Below are 15,109 nucleotides of genomic sequence, written 5' to 3' on the forward strand. Positions count from 1 at the left end.
CTAGACAAGCTGGAGAAAGCTCTGCCTTTGTTTGTGACCACTGTATGTTCCCATTCATGGGATTGAGAGTTGAAGGGAAATTCTGACATGGGAACTAGAAGAGAATGGAAAGTTAAGTTATAGACAGGGAGTTTGAAATTTAAAACGTATTTCCCAGCCTGAGCTTTCATATTCTTTTGTGATAGAGGAAATTAGGAAACACGTCTAACACTAGACACATGTTTAAGTAAGTTGTGGTATATTCCTTACAGTGAAATATACAGATGTTAAATTCTAGAAGAGGGAATGGTAAAATTTAACGTGAATATGTTAAGGTAGAGACAAGGCACAGGATACGAATCAGATGATAACTATGTAATGAGTATATTCATGTAAAAAAGTAGTGATGAAAGGTTTTGGGTGACTGTAGATGATTTTTGTTTCTTCTCACACTTGTCTTTATTTTCCACATTTTATACAGTGCGCATGTATTTCTTATATTATCAGAGGGAAATGACCTAATTTAAAAAATTCACGTGCTTATATCCTCTTGTACCACTGTCCCCATTTTAAAGGGAAGAATGAAAGCCCTTTTTATAATTATTTGGCCTTTCCCCGACACCACCTGTAAGGCCATCCTTGCATAAGGCCATTGTCTGACTCTGTTTCCTTCATATTATAAGGTACTTAAATATATATGAGGAGACCTTCAATTTAGTAAGAATTAGCTGATTTATTTTCATAACTAAGTGTGCTTTTCATCTTTCAACTTTTGGAAAAGTGATCAATGCAAATGTCTTAATGTGTTGAGACTTTGTTAAGGCAAGAAATTTTCTTCCATACTTAAATTGAGCACCTAGTATATCAGTACACTAACACGATACTATTTGCTGAATCACAGTAGCTTCAGCAAAGTAAATCCAATCTATATGGTACTATTTTCTCCTTCGGAGCTGTTAGTTCTTTTGAAAACAGAGCAATTATTCAAAACGGGTAGCATTTCCTACTTACCCAGTGCTCTGTGTTCCAGAGTGCAAAGTGAGTTTCCGTCAGGTAAATCACACGTGCACGTTGATTCGTGTCCGTTCAGGACGGTGGGAAGGAGAGAGAACAGCGGAGTCACTGTAACGGCCTCTTTAGAGCTGGCACAGCGCACCTCGCTTCACCGTGCGTGGCTCTGTTGTGCTTCGCAGATAACTGGGGGGTTTGCTTCTGTGTTTTACAAACTGAAGGTCTGTGGCCACCCTGCATCAGACACGTCCGCTGGCACCATTTTCCCACAGCATTTGCTCACTTAGTGTGTTCGTATCACGTTTTGGCAGTTCAGTGTTTCAGAGTTTTCATTATTTTATTTGTTATGGTGATCGGTGATCAGGGATCTTTGATATTACTGTTGACTTGCTGTAGGCTCAAATGATGGTTATTTAAAAATACTTGATTGCTAAAGATGGTTAATATTTTTAGCAATAAGTATTTTAAAATTAAGGTATGTATTTTGTTTCTTTAGACATAATGCTGTTGGCCACATAATAGTATGGTGTAAATGTAACCAAAAAATTTGTGTGACTCGCTTTGTTGCGATAATCACTTTATTGCAGTGGTCTGGAACCAGACCCGCAGTGTCTCCAAGGTATGCCTGTATTAGTTACTGAAAGACATTATTCTTTTCCTAATGCAGAGTAAGGTCATTAAAAATATTTTCAAAGTCAGTCTGTCTTGGATAGCAGCAAGAAGGAGCAAACATAGCCTTGCTTTTCTTAATATACAGACTCTTTTCTGAAATGAGAGCTATGGTGATTCACTATTTTGGAAACTGGGTCAGAGCTTTGAGAGCTGAGCTTGAATCACAAAACTCTTGAGGATGTGTCCTGAGAGGGTAAAAGGAAATGCAGGAGTGTCTGCACTTCCTCTGTGGGGTGTAGGTAGTCCGTTCTCCATTGCTGGCAGGGTGATTCAAAATGACCACCCCAAATCTTTTTACATTTGGAGGCTCCTTTTGTACTTTTTACATAAATACCAATATTTCCGATATTTTGAATATTGAAACCACTTTGACCAAACAGTGAAAGCTGTGTTACTAGGAGAAACCAGGAAGCTGTGAGAGGTCAGAGTCAGGCTCAGGCTTTGCGCTCTGCTTCCTGTGCTGTGCTGTTCTTGGGCCATATTGCCTCTGCTCTTTCTGCACCAGGTTAGAATAGACTTGACTTCTAACGGGGCTGCTTTTACGACCTTTTGTCTGGTTTACTTTCTTGGTTTTGCTAAGTAGAGTAGATGATAATAAAAGCTTGAAGTAAGATTTTTCCAGATAGTTCCAACATGAAAATATGATAGAGTTCATCGCACAACAGAGGAGTATTGGTACCATGTAGTTATGCTAAAGGCAAGTGACCTAGATAGATTAATGTTGAGTTAATAGCAAACGTGTTATATGTATTCCTATTTTTACTTAATCTATGATAATATCCATTTTTCTGTCTTACAATTTAGACTCAGATTGATGGACAACTTTTCTTAATAAAGCACCTTTTGATTCTTCGTGAACAAATTGCTCCATTTCACACTGAATTCACCATTAAGGAAATTTCCCTGGACCTCAAGAAAACTAGAGGTACTTCATTGCCTTGGCTGGCACAGTTGGGTGTGTCTGACCCGTCCAAGTGTGGCAGCACAGGTTTTTAGGTTTATTTTATGTTCATCTGCAATTTTTTATTTTGCATGCTATGCTTGCTGAGCATGTTGCTTGTTCATACTAAGCTGAGCTGACAACATCCTAGTTACATCTAACTTGCTGTGTTTTCTTTATAGAGAGAACTATATTTGAGCATTTCAGCTTGCAGTGGAGTATGACTTCTCTTAGATCTGCCACATATTACCATAACCAGTTAAAAAATGAAAGATCACTGTAATAATACTTAAGAGTGTCAGCTAACTGGAATGATTTTAGACATTGGGTTGGGTTTGTCAGTTCATAGAAACTCAGGAAGCCAGCTGGGTAAAATCAGAAGAATGAGTCAGGTTCTTTTCCTGGTCCATCATTTCCTGGTTCTTGTGGTTTTAAATATGTGTTTTAGCTTACGTACCCCACGTAAAATGAGCAGAATCAACCCGTCACGATGCTTCACCAGATTATCAAGATCATTAAGAATGAAAATGAATGAAAATATGTATGTGTTTTTGTAAGCTTAAGGTGCTTAAATAAACTTAAGTTGTATTATTAAATCACCTGGTTAAGTAATTGCAATGATAGGGTCTTGAGTAATAGATATTAAATCATCTTGAGATAGGTGCTTCATCCATACTAATGATTTGTTTCTGACTGAATTAGCAAGTGATGATTTCTGAAAGATTAGTTATTTTTTTAGATGGTGATCTTGAACAGTTAAAGGGTATACCATCAATATCCATCTCCCTTACTTACAGATTTATCTAAACTTTATCTTTTCTTAACCATTTCCAAAGGAGTTAAGCTCTAATGCTTTAAGCCATCCATTTATGAAATGAATGGATTTCTCCCTTGTTCATTGGGAGAATTGTGAAAATTCATAGCCATTCAGATTACTTTTTGTATTCCATAGTTTAGAGGGTCTCTAAATATAGGATTTCCAAGAGGAACAAGTTACTTTCCTAATGACTGCTTATAAAATAGTGGACTTGATACAACATCACTTGGGATCAGAGTGAGTCATAGTAAAACAGTGTATTCTTTTTCATTTCCGAATGCACTTTCCTTTTCACTATAGAGAATACCTTTTGGTTCTGGTGGAGTCTGGATAGTAAGCCTGTATATTATTCGTCTGCTCTGTAAATTTTTTTTTTATAACAGCGGCCAGATTTCCTGACTTTTGCCTTTACAGAATATGCATCATTTTTTTTTTTTTTAAGTTTACTCTCATCAGAGGCTTCCATTACCCAAGCATTCTGGTTGGTTTCCTCCTTTCCTTTCAGTGTGACATGTGGGACTAGCACCCTAACCTTGAGGAGTGCCAGGCACTGATGGTCCTTATTTTATTCAAAGGATGAGGTGAAGCAGGACTGATCTATTTTTCTTTCATATTTTTTCTAATTCATAACCTGTTGCTGCTTCGTTCTACTATAGATCCACTGAGGTGTGAGAAAATGAAGTATTTTAAAATTTTGGCAAATTTTGGTTTAAAATGTTTTCCCTACAACATAATGAAGGTTCTGTAATCATGCAGTATGATCACCTACCTACAGTTTTTCAGGTTTCTCACAGAAAGGACAGTGGAAATGAAGACTCATTTACTAAAGAATACTGAATTCAGAATATTGAATCTGATAGGGGATTTTTTTTTTTCAGTAAAATCAGTTCACAGTCGAGGCAGGGAGTACAGTGTGGTGTGTGTGTACTTTTAATTCCAGGCTAGAAGCACTTCATGCTGTGCTTTCTCCAGTCTGGCAAGGCAAAGCAAAGCAATGGTCTTTTCTGACTATCACTTAATAATACTTGCTATCTTTACTTTTAAGCCTCTAACCTCTCACGACTAACGTTATATCTTATTGCATTTGAACATCAATGAGACCTGTTAGTACTTCATACAGATTCTAGTTAGTCTGGAGGTTAAGGGGTAAACATGTCCTTTTGGTGTGTTTTTTTTTTCTTTTTTTCTGGCTGACATATTAATTTATTCTCTCTGCTTCGAATGAATAAATTTCTATGCCAGCCAGATCTTAAACAAAAGAAGCTGGGTAAGTATATGAATCTTTTTTTTTTTTTTTTAAGAAAATCTTATTTAACATCATTAAAGCAAAGCTGTGAAATTGTAAGGTGTTAATTACCATTTATTCTTTTTCTTTTTTCCTAAAAATAAATAATTGCGATTAATAGCCATTTTGCAATTCTGAGTTGTAGAAAATAATTATGTGTGTGTGAGTACTGTAGCCATCACGGGCGCACTAAACTCACCCACTCATGGAGGTGACTTGGAAATGAAAGCACCCTTGCTCTGTGGTGATAGAGAACGAGTGTATGTTCACACACCGAAATAGTTACGTAACTTCTCTGTTAAAACTGTACATGTTCACTGGATGAGTAATTTTGTTTCACAGATGCAGCATTTAAAATCCTGAATCCTATGACTGTTCCAAGATTTTTTAGGCTGAATAGCAACAATGCCTTGATAGAGTTCTTGTTGGAGGTGAGAAGGAGTCTGTTTCCTTGGTGGTGGGAGAGAAATGACATTCTTTACATGTCTGGTAATTTCTAGGCACACAAAAACAGAAGGAAATTGTCATCTTCTCTTTAAGGGTACTCCCGAGATAAGAGAACATTACCTTGATTCTAAAAAAGACGTAGACCGCCACCTGAAGTCAGCCTGTGAGCAGTTTATTCAGCAGCAGACCAAGCTGTTCACGGAGCCGCTGGAGGAGTTCCTGACAAAGGTATAGACCTTGCTGCATATTTGGTAAAGTAATTTTGACTTCTTCCCTAGATTGCAATTTGAATTACCTTGTGAACTCCTTGGTAGAAGGAAGTAGTAAACCAACGTCTTAACAATCCTAAGAAATCACCGTGTTTCCCCTTACGGAAGCTTTTTGGTTTGGACTTTTAGGTAGGCATGCAGAACTCTCCAGTTTTAAAAGAAATGTGAGTATTGCAAAGCTAGTTATAGCAGGCTCCGGTTAGCTCTGTTCTCCACAGTGTAGGTGTCTGCGTGTGGTTTGGGACTCTCACTTGGATTAGGACCTTCATGGCAGTAGTCACAGACCTATGTGTGAGGGTTTCCCATTACCTAAATGACGGATTTATTTTCCTCTTGTTTTACATGCTGTTCCTACCTTTCATTTTGTATTGAGAATTGAAGATTCTATATCATTGCATTGTTAATCACCAGATATATAGATTTATAATAATCTGTCTATCTCTCTGTCTCCCAGCTAAAATCCATAAACTGGCAAATGCCAGCAAAGAAAAAAACCAGATTATGGCAGTTATGACTTTCTTTTTTCAATCATTGTCTTTAAACCTAAGTTTTGTTGCTAAGGACTTACCTCGTAAAGTTGTTTAAAAAGTTTTGACATTAACTTTATTACCAGACTTGAATTTGAGGACATTTAAAAAAAAATAAAAACATGATAGCCTTTTTTCTCAAATTTGCTTACCTAAGTCTTAAATGGGGACACAGGGTGTATCTATGAAAAGACAAGAGGCAGCTCAGGAAATTGTTCATTGGTAACGTGTTGCTGGGTCCTGTGATAAAGATAGAAGATACTAGTTCTTAAAAATAAGAAATGATACCAAAAAAAAAGCAAATATAGAAATGGTAAACTATTTTTTTATGATTGGGGTATATTACTTGTTTGGTGGATTTTAGCCTGTTCGTCAAGAATTTGGAATGTGTGCGTCTTCTTTTTTTTTCCTCACTACATAAATTTAAAAGGAGTGTGGTGTAAATGTTTTCTACCAGCTTTTGATTTTTAAAAAATGATGCAAGTATTGATATTTTGTAAGTTACAAATAAGTCATCATAGTTTTTACTAAAACTGTCTTCATGGACAGCTAGTTTGTAGAGTGTAGTATATGTTTTGGGGAGGGCATCCACGTTCATACTGGTGGGAAATGCTAGAGATGAATATTTTACAGTGACAGAGCAGCAGAATGAATCTTCTGATGTAAGCAAGTTGGTTATAATGAAATCTTGGCTTAAAGGGTTTTTTCCTAGAAAAGCACAGTTTTCCTAGAAGTCAAAAGAATGAAAATTTACTGATGGCAGTTGTCCAAGTTGACCTGAGTATAAGTTTGGTGTATTTAATATGTGCTAAGTCGCTTCAGTTGTGTCTGACTCTCTGCGACCCTACACACTGTAGCCCGCCAGGCTCCTCTGTCCGTGGGATTCTCCAGGCAAAAATACTGGGGTGGGTTGCCATGCCCTCCTCAAGGGGATCTTCCCCACCCAGGGATTGAACCCACGTCTGTTACATCTCCTACATTGACAGGCAGGTTGTTTACCACTAGCGCCACCTGGGAATCTGGTTTAACTTTGTGTATTTTGGAAGATTCTGGACACTGAACATTCTTTAACCGAGTCTGAATTATAGCATGGCTCTGCATGGCCATGCTGCACACTGATCATATAGGTCCTGCTGCGGGACAGGGAGGCAGAGGTCTCCCTCCCTCCCGCCACCAGCTCAGTCTGTGTTGCCCTTCCTCAGTTCATTTGCAGTTGTCTCGTTTTTTGTTTTACAACCCTGGTCCCTCACTGCTCCTCTGTTTAGTCAGACTCTTTAGTAGATACTTCAGCTTAGAGGACCCAGCATCCCTTTTACGTTATCTTATTCCAAATTGGAAAAGACTCTGATGCTGGTAAGATTGAGGACAGGAGGAGAAGGGGGTGACAGAGGATGAGATGATTGGATGCTATCATTGACTCAATGGACGTAAGATTGAGCAAACTCCTGGAGGTAGTGAAGGACTGGGAAGCCTGGTGAGCTGCAGTCCAATGGGTCGCAAAGAGTCAGATGTGTTCAGACACGACTGAGTGACTGAAAAACAACAAATTCCAAATTTAGGTTTCTTCCCTTGTCCTCTTGGCATAGAGTGGGTCAAAGGCGAAGATATATACACACATAGGCAACTCACATGCACCGTACACACTAGAGTTCATACAGACACTTGCGATCATTTAAGACATTGTTTCTTAAAATTTGTGGACCAAACATTTTTCATGTTTCATGTTTCACCAAGTCAACATTACTAGTAGTCTGAATAGCAGAGACAGAGTAAATGATTTTAAAACTTTAAAAGGATTTTCTTTGAAGGTAATTCTGCAGGTGCAGAATCTTATACCCCTTTTGTTATAATTGCCATTGTAAGGCAGTCATTTCTTGTGCCTTGATGAATGACTGCAACAAAAGCAGTATTCATTGAGGTAGAAAGGAAACAGTTTTTCATCTTTCATTTGGATGTATGCTTGTAGGTCTCGGCACTTACTGTTTGGATGTAAGCCTCATTAACAAAATGTCCTCAGCTTGTTTCTGAGTTTGGACTGAATAAAATATATATGGATTTGCCATAAAACAAACTATGAGAGTCTGTAGATAAAACATTTTTAGCTTGTCAGAAGACAACCAGAAGACTCCAGGTGTGATTCCAATCCCCTTCACCTGTTGTAAATTGGCTTTATTGTTTATGTAGCTCTTTCCTTGAGCTCTCTTTGTTGAGATGCTTTGTTTTCATTAATTCTCCTTATATCCCCTGTACCTAGAGTAGTTAAATCATCTTCATTTCAGTCTGAGAAATTCAGCCTTAGCAGTGTGACCCATTACACATGAGATGAACACTTCTACGACGTTTTTATCTGTCTGGTGTAAACATCCTTCCTGATTTTTTGGGGTCACAGTTAATAAAATTTTATTTTATAAAATAATGAAATTTCTTTAGAGTGATAAAGTTCTAGAATAACTTTGCCTTGTTTCCTGCTCCTTGAAAAATAGCCTTTTCTCTCAGCATCATTTGAATGGTCCTAGAAAGTGCAGTGGGCTTTCCTGGAGGTCAGTCGGTAGAGAATCTGCCTGCAGTGTAGGAGACTGCCTGCAATTCAGAAGACCCGGGTTTGTTCCCTGGTTCGGAAAGATCAGTAGGAGACTGCCTGCAATTCAGAAGACCCGGGTTTGATCCCTGGTTCGGAAAGATCCCCTGGAGAAGGAAATGGCAACTCACTCCAGTATTCTTGCCTGGGAAATCCCATGGACAGAGGATCCTAGTGGGCTACAGTCCGTGGGGTCGCCAAGAGTCGGACAGGAGTGAGCGACTGAGCACCCACGCAGGGAGTGTGAAACTGTTTTCCAAGTGTTGAGGGGTAGAGATTCATATGAAAACATTTGGGTCAGATATTTTCCAAAAGTAAAAAACTGTCCATACTCTTTTATTGTTCTCGAATTTCATCATATTGAATATTTCTTGAAGCAAACTCTTAAGTAGGGCTTGGGATAGTCAGGAGGGCAGTAGAAAGAGCATAGCGTTTCAAGGCAAGAAAAGTGAGCTGTGGGCCACATTCTGTACCTCCTGACTGAGAGGGGAGCATGCACTCAGCTTCCCCAAGCCTCGCTTTCTGATCTCCACAGAAGAGCGCTGTCGTAGCCCTCCTTTTTACTTAAGGTTGATATGACTGGTGACTCAGATGATAAAAAATCTGCCTACAGTGCTGGAGACCTGGGTTTGATCCCTGGGTCAGGAAGATCCCCTCGAGAAGGGAAAGCCAACCCACTCCAGTATTCTTGCCTGGAGAATCTCCTGGACAGAGGAGCCTGGTGGGCTTCAGTCCATGGGGTTGCAGAGTCAGACACGGCTGAGCAACTTTCACTATACTCTATATGGTGATATATGTATATAACAGGACCGGAAGATCAAAAATAGCAAAGTACTTTCTAAGCACTTGCAGAAATGTTAGTATGTGACAAATATGAAGTGAAGATTGTGCTTTTGCAAAAAAACCTGAATGAAAGTATTTTATAGGAAGTATAATTTCAAAGTTTATAGCTAAGCTAAAAGGTGTTTCCCATGGTGGGACCAGTTTATTCTAAAAACTCAGACTTATTAGCAGTTTTCATTTCCTCTCAAGCAATTTGCTAAAGCATTGCAAGTTTACTCTTAATGTTCCCTCTGAAGTATTATTAATTTCCTCAGTAACACTATAAATTTTTTTCTGACATAGTGTTGCAATAGAATTTGACCTATAGATTTAATTTCTGTTCTTAAGGAGTTATAACCTAATGGGAAATCAAGATGGATATTATGTAAACATGAAGATGTGTGCAGCAGTGTCATTATGAGACAGTGGGTCTGTCTTCATCCTGTGGGGTTTTAAAACAGATGGGGCTGACTGGGGAAACTGTTTGAGGAAAATGCTCCTTGAGGTTTAACTTAAAGACGAGTATTGGGTTGGCCAAAAAGTTCATTCGGATTTTTCCATACGATGTTAATGGGAAAACCAAAACAAACTTTATGGCCTACTTAATATATTATCTAGATAGTAAATAGAGGTGAATATACAAGTATATACTTGCTTTTAATATAAAAATAGTTCTGTGTAATATATGTCATTATGAAATTGGTTAAATTCTGGAACAGTCAGTGGACTAACAGGCAGGCATTACTATTAAAGTGTAACAGTTGGATACAGAAAAATGTTCAGGACTTAGATTTAAGTGGAAAAAAACAGTTTTCAGAGCACTGTGTTCCTGCTTTTGTAAATGTAGACACATTAGTATGTTTTTATTTATGTTGGGAAATATTGGGGATAATATACACTAAACATGAACATGTTTTTCTTTTAGCATTGTCTAATCCCTAGACAATGATTCACTTTTAAAAGCAGCATTTCATAGTAAAAATAAAGCCATATAGAGGAATTGAGTGACAGTGGAAAGGGGTGATTTTATACACATGACAACATGAGCAAGGGCCTAGAAGTAGTTTCAGGAATGTGAGCTCGGTAGAAACAGAGGACTGGAGAGGTCTGGGTTAACATTATATCCTGTCTGTGCTCATTCTCTGCCTAAATATTTATGTGGCCTTCTCTATGAGAAATCTAAAGAGCTGGTGTTGAAGTCTTTCTAATGAGACTGTCTGCTGAGGCCAAGATCATGGCCTGGACCTTTGGTACCTAGCAGTCCTTTCTAAAAAAGATGTTTTATGAATTTCTGTCTTTTACGCTCCCCAGCTCCACCTTAGCCCCACTGTAGTTTGCCACCTTAAGAACATTCTTGTCCAAAATGCATGGTTTTGCTTCTCTGGACTGATGCTGAGGAATGAAGAGAGAAGTGACTACAGGGTGGGCATCCAGTTTCATACCTCTAACACTGGTTAGTCAAGTGTGCTTTTTGATGCTATCTGAAAACCTTTTTTTTTTTTTAATAACATTCTCTCTGCCTATAATGAAGAAAAGGACCCTGTAGATATATAAAGGGGATTTTGTCCAGCTCCTATGACAGTTTTCTGATAACATAGGAAAATAATTTAAAGTTAACCTAACAGTCCACTTAAAGAGAGATCTGTTTGGTGTTGATGTTTCTCTCAGTCTTCATTCTTGTCTTCCTGAAATGTTTCAGGCAGAATGCCTCAGGACATTGGTGTGATTTTCTTTTTGCAAAACAGTGGTATGCCTGGAAATCACGAAAGAAGTTTTGCTAAGATATTTTATTGGTTGTAAAGGATTATGGGAAATGATCCATTTTCTCTTAGAGCTGTACATTTGGTTATTGTCATTTTCATAGGTTCGAATGGTGTCACATCTTCTGAGAGCAGTTCTGTTTAATTTGTCACCAGTGAAATGAAACTTCTCTCCTTTTGTCTCCTCTACTAGGTTTCAGCATTAAAAACAATGGCCAGCCAGGGAGGACCTAAGTACACGCTGTCTCAGCAGCCTTGGGCACAACCAGGTATCCACATTTTACTACTGGGATTTCTCTTTTAGGATGTCAGTTAATGTGCATTTATATAGTCTTGCTCTGACAGCTTGGAGTTGGTTTCCTACTCCTGCTGTGGTTTAGGTTAATGCAAGATCCAGCTTGGAGTTGACAGTTCCTAATTGAGCCAACACTACTTGTATTTCAATAAGCATTCCAAGTCAAAGGAAGAATTAAAAAAAAACACACACATACATATACATACGTACACACCCAGTTAAAAATAAAATATGGCTTAGATGAAAATGCTTTGAGTGCACTAGTTTTTGTATACCTGCTTTTCACTGTCTTAGAACTTGGATGAAAATACAGTGTTTGATAGTATGAAATTAATGGAGAGTATGCTACTGTTTCCAAGTATTATATGAAGAAATATTGGACATTATTACATTTTATACAAGTTACATTCTCTTTAATGTTTTAGAGTGTTTGAAAAAAAAATTGTAAAAGTTGTTTGGGAGTTGGCAGGCAATGTCATTGATTGACAGAAATGCTTGAGATGTTTCCTGTCTTAACTCTTTCCTAAATGTAAATTTTTTTGTGCTAGAAGGTTTTTTCCCTTCTTTGGCATTAGATATTAGACACTGAAAATCAAGACTAGTTTTGTGGGTTATTTTTAGTCCATTTTGTGACAGTTTCAGTTGTCATTCAACCAGAATAAATCACTTTGTTAGATTATATGTTTCTTGCTGTTCCTTGGCTCATGTTGGGATAGAGATCCTTTGAATGAGAAGAGCACGATGGCGAAGCAATCAGTGTTTTAATTATGGGTAAGCCGTGTGCAAGTTGGTAGGAAGTGTTTTGCTTATAGTGAGAAAGCCGAAGGATGATTCCGTCTTAGCAGCCATAAAAGATTGACTGTCTATAGGCACTTAAAGTGGAATTAGGTTTTTAACATGATTTGGCTTTCCATAGTGAAAGAATGTATGTCTGTCAGTTACTTACTTCTTTTGGGAAAAAGAATTGAGGCCATTCTGAAATTTTCAGTTATTCTTATTAGTGCCTCAGGTTAGTTTGAAGTTGAAGTAGAACAGAGAAGAGTAAGAGTAGCTCTGTATCTCTTAGGAAGATTTGCGAAGCATAGAGAATTGTCACTTGTATTTGAATGGAAGGCAGGATTTTATTCCAAAAATTTATCATGGGAACTTTTATAGGTTTGCATTGATTTGTTTTATTTTGCAAATAAACTTTGTGACACGCTTTAGTCCTTTTGTTTACTGTGGTAGAGATAGTGAATGGTATACTGGATTTATTATTTTAAACCTTGTGTTGTATATGAGATTGAAATCTTCGCCATATTATGAAAGGACAGAGAACATCCTTCACCTAGTACATTCTGTCAAGAGACAGAAAACCAGTCTTTTACAGACAATACTGGAAATTCTAACTGTAGTCAGCCTGGTGGCAACCGCTTGTTCTGACCCCTCAGGGTCAGCAGCAGGCTTGTCAATCTGTAGCTCAGCACCAGTTCTAGAAGGAATTCTGATTGTTTTTGGATTAACTGGGCTTTTGGCTCAAGGTTTCAGTTACTTGCCGAGCTTATTTAGAAATAGGAGCTGATTTTATTTTGAATGTTAATGTAGATGAAACTCTTGGGTGCAGTAAATTTTTCTTAAAATAGGTAGAAACCAACAAATTGGCATACGCATAGTTAGTACAGCTAAGCCTGGGGGCTCGATGCATAATTAATGTATTTCCTTTCTGCTCTAAAAAGATTCTCTCTTGCTCAGAATAGGGGCTGTCATTTTCTCAAGTGGAATCCGAGTAGAAGTCTCAGTGTTGAGTGTGTGGTGCTCTTAAGTAGCGCTACCGTTGGCATTAGTAAAGCAGGAGTAGATGAAAGGAAAAGGAAGCCGACAGAAGGACTAGATGAAATAGGGCTTACTGTTTTTGTCATTTAATCACTTTGGTTCTTTCTGTGTGAGGAGATGCTGGCAAGTGTTACCAGTGACACTTCAGTTTACCTAGTTGTATCTTCTGCCCCCTTTGGCCACAGGGAGCTATGGCGTTGCTGTCTCTTGATCTGTAACAGGAGAAACCCACACTGAAATGTCAAGGATTTTCGAGCCTTTGGGGAGGGAGCACCAAGAACAGTCTAGAAACTTGTCTTGGACCCCTGGAACCCATGGTTAATGTGGTACATGCAGACTTGATCACATTCTTGGGGTCAATTCATGATGAACTCATGAGATTGAGCTATAATTAGGATGCCAGTTTGTTATTTCAGTCTGGGAAATATACCTTCTTAAGAATTAGGGTACTTTATTTACTGAGCTCCACATATAACTGTAGTTATCCAGGCTTCTGAAAACTGACCAGTGATGCCTCAAATGTATTGGTGATGGGAGGACCAGAGCCTATGGAATTAACTGTCTTAAAGGAGTTTTCATCTGTTTTGAAAAATAAGCAGTTCTTGGATTGTTTGTTCTTTCTTCTTGAGAGCACTGGCTCTTTCTTGCCCTGCTCATCTATAACCCTCCTCAACTAAAAAAATTTTAACGTGGTTTGAAAGTTGAAATGTGGAGAAGTATAAAATTAGAAGTAATTCTGTTCTCCACCTCCAAACTAGTTCTCTCGAAGGTAACCACTGTTCACAGCTGCTTCCCGAACATGTGTATTCTAGCATATATGGACTTGAAACATGTTATACAAATAAGATTATATTATATAAGATTATAATATAATAAGATTATAATATAATAAAAAGATATACTTATATAATATACTTATTATAATATAATAAGATATAATATACTATATAAGATTATACTTGAAAAACCTGGGTAACCACTTTTCAGGTAACAAGTTTTAGCTCCACACTCACCAAGTTTGCCTTTTGGTAAGTGTTGAGCTAAAAGACACAAACAAGGCAAAGATCAGGAGAAGGAAGGAGTATTACTTGCGGCAAGAAAGAACACCAGGGATCTTTCCCAAAGCAGCATCTCCCCAGACAGCAAAATTGGGAAAGTTTTAAGCCAAGGGTTACACGTATGCATGAAGGGGCTTGAGCAGAGAATTGAGCATTGAACTGGGGCAGTGGTCTACAGAATCTAAGCTTTAGTTGATTGAAGTCATGAGGGTCAACATCATCATTCCAGCCTCCACCTGGTTGTGGAGAACTTACTGCCTGCAGAACTCAAAGATGTGTATCAGATTGTTCTCTGTATCCCTTGAGGACAAAGCTAGTGTTTTGTCACTGAACTGTTGTTTTTTTACTGCTTTTCCTTTGTTCCTGCATTCCCTCACTTTCCTTAAGATCATCAATTACTGAGACCTGTCCAGGGACAAGCATTGTGGCTGGGCTTAGATCACAAAAAGGCTTAGGACAAAATGGCTTCCCTTATGTCAAGAAAACCATGCTTGGTTCTCTTTCTCCAGGGACCTCCTACCCGATCTGCTTACAAAATATCCCCTCCCCGCCCCCTTTTTTAAAAACACTTAACTCTGTACCTTAGAGCCCTTTCTATGTCAGCGTATCGAGCTCTACCCATTCTATTTAATGGACACATATATCACTAGAGCACAGTTTCTTTAATAATTCTATTAATATTTAAATTACTTTTAGTTTTTCCTTATACTCTTTAATAAACACACATATCTTGGTGGTATTTTGTGAGCATGTCCATAAATTTTTAGCAGTACAGACATTAAATATTAAAGAGTATGGGTATTTTCAGTTTTGCTAGACGTTGCCCAGTATCTCTTC

At 38.1% G+C, this 15,109-nt stretch overlaps 1 protein-coding gene across 2 annotated transcripts in view; it reads left to right on the plus strand.

The window, feature by feature from the left end:
• The window catches only part of COG3 (component of oligomeric golgi complex 3), a 60,114-nt gene that overhangs the window by 37,460 nt on the left and 7,545 nt on the right, over positions 1–15,109 (plus strand). For both annotated transcript variants that reach the window (XM_043477676.1, XM_043477677.1), the window contains 4 exons: positions 2,467–2,587; positions 5,047–5,135; positions 5,245–5,379; positions 11,301–11,376. In XM_043477676.1, coding sequence (XP_043333611.1) covers positions 2,467–2,587; positions 5,047–5,135; positions 5,245–5,379; positions 11,301–11,376 — 421 coding nt within the window. The remainder of the gene's footprint in view (positions 1–2,466; positions 2,588–5,046; positions 5,136–5,244; positions 5,380–11,300; positions 11,377–15,109) is intronic.

This window comes from Cervus canadensis, chromosome 9 (assembly GCF_019320065.1).
Source record: "Cervus canadensis isolate Bull #8, Minnesota chromosome 9, ASM1932006v1, whole genome shotgun sequence".
In the NCBI taxonomy this organism is placed as follows: domain Eukaryota; kingdom Metazoa; phylum Chordata; class Mammalia; order Artiodactyla; family Cervidae; genus Cervus; species Cervus canadensis.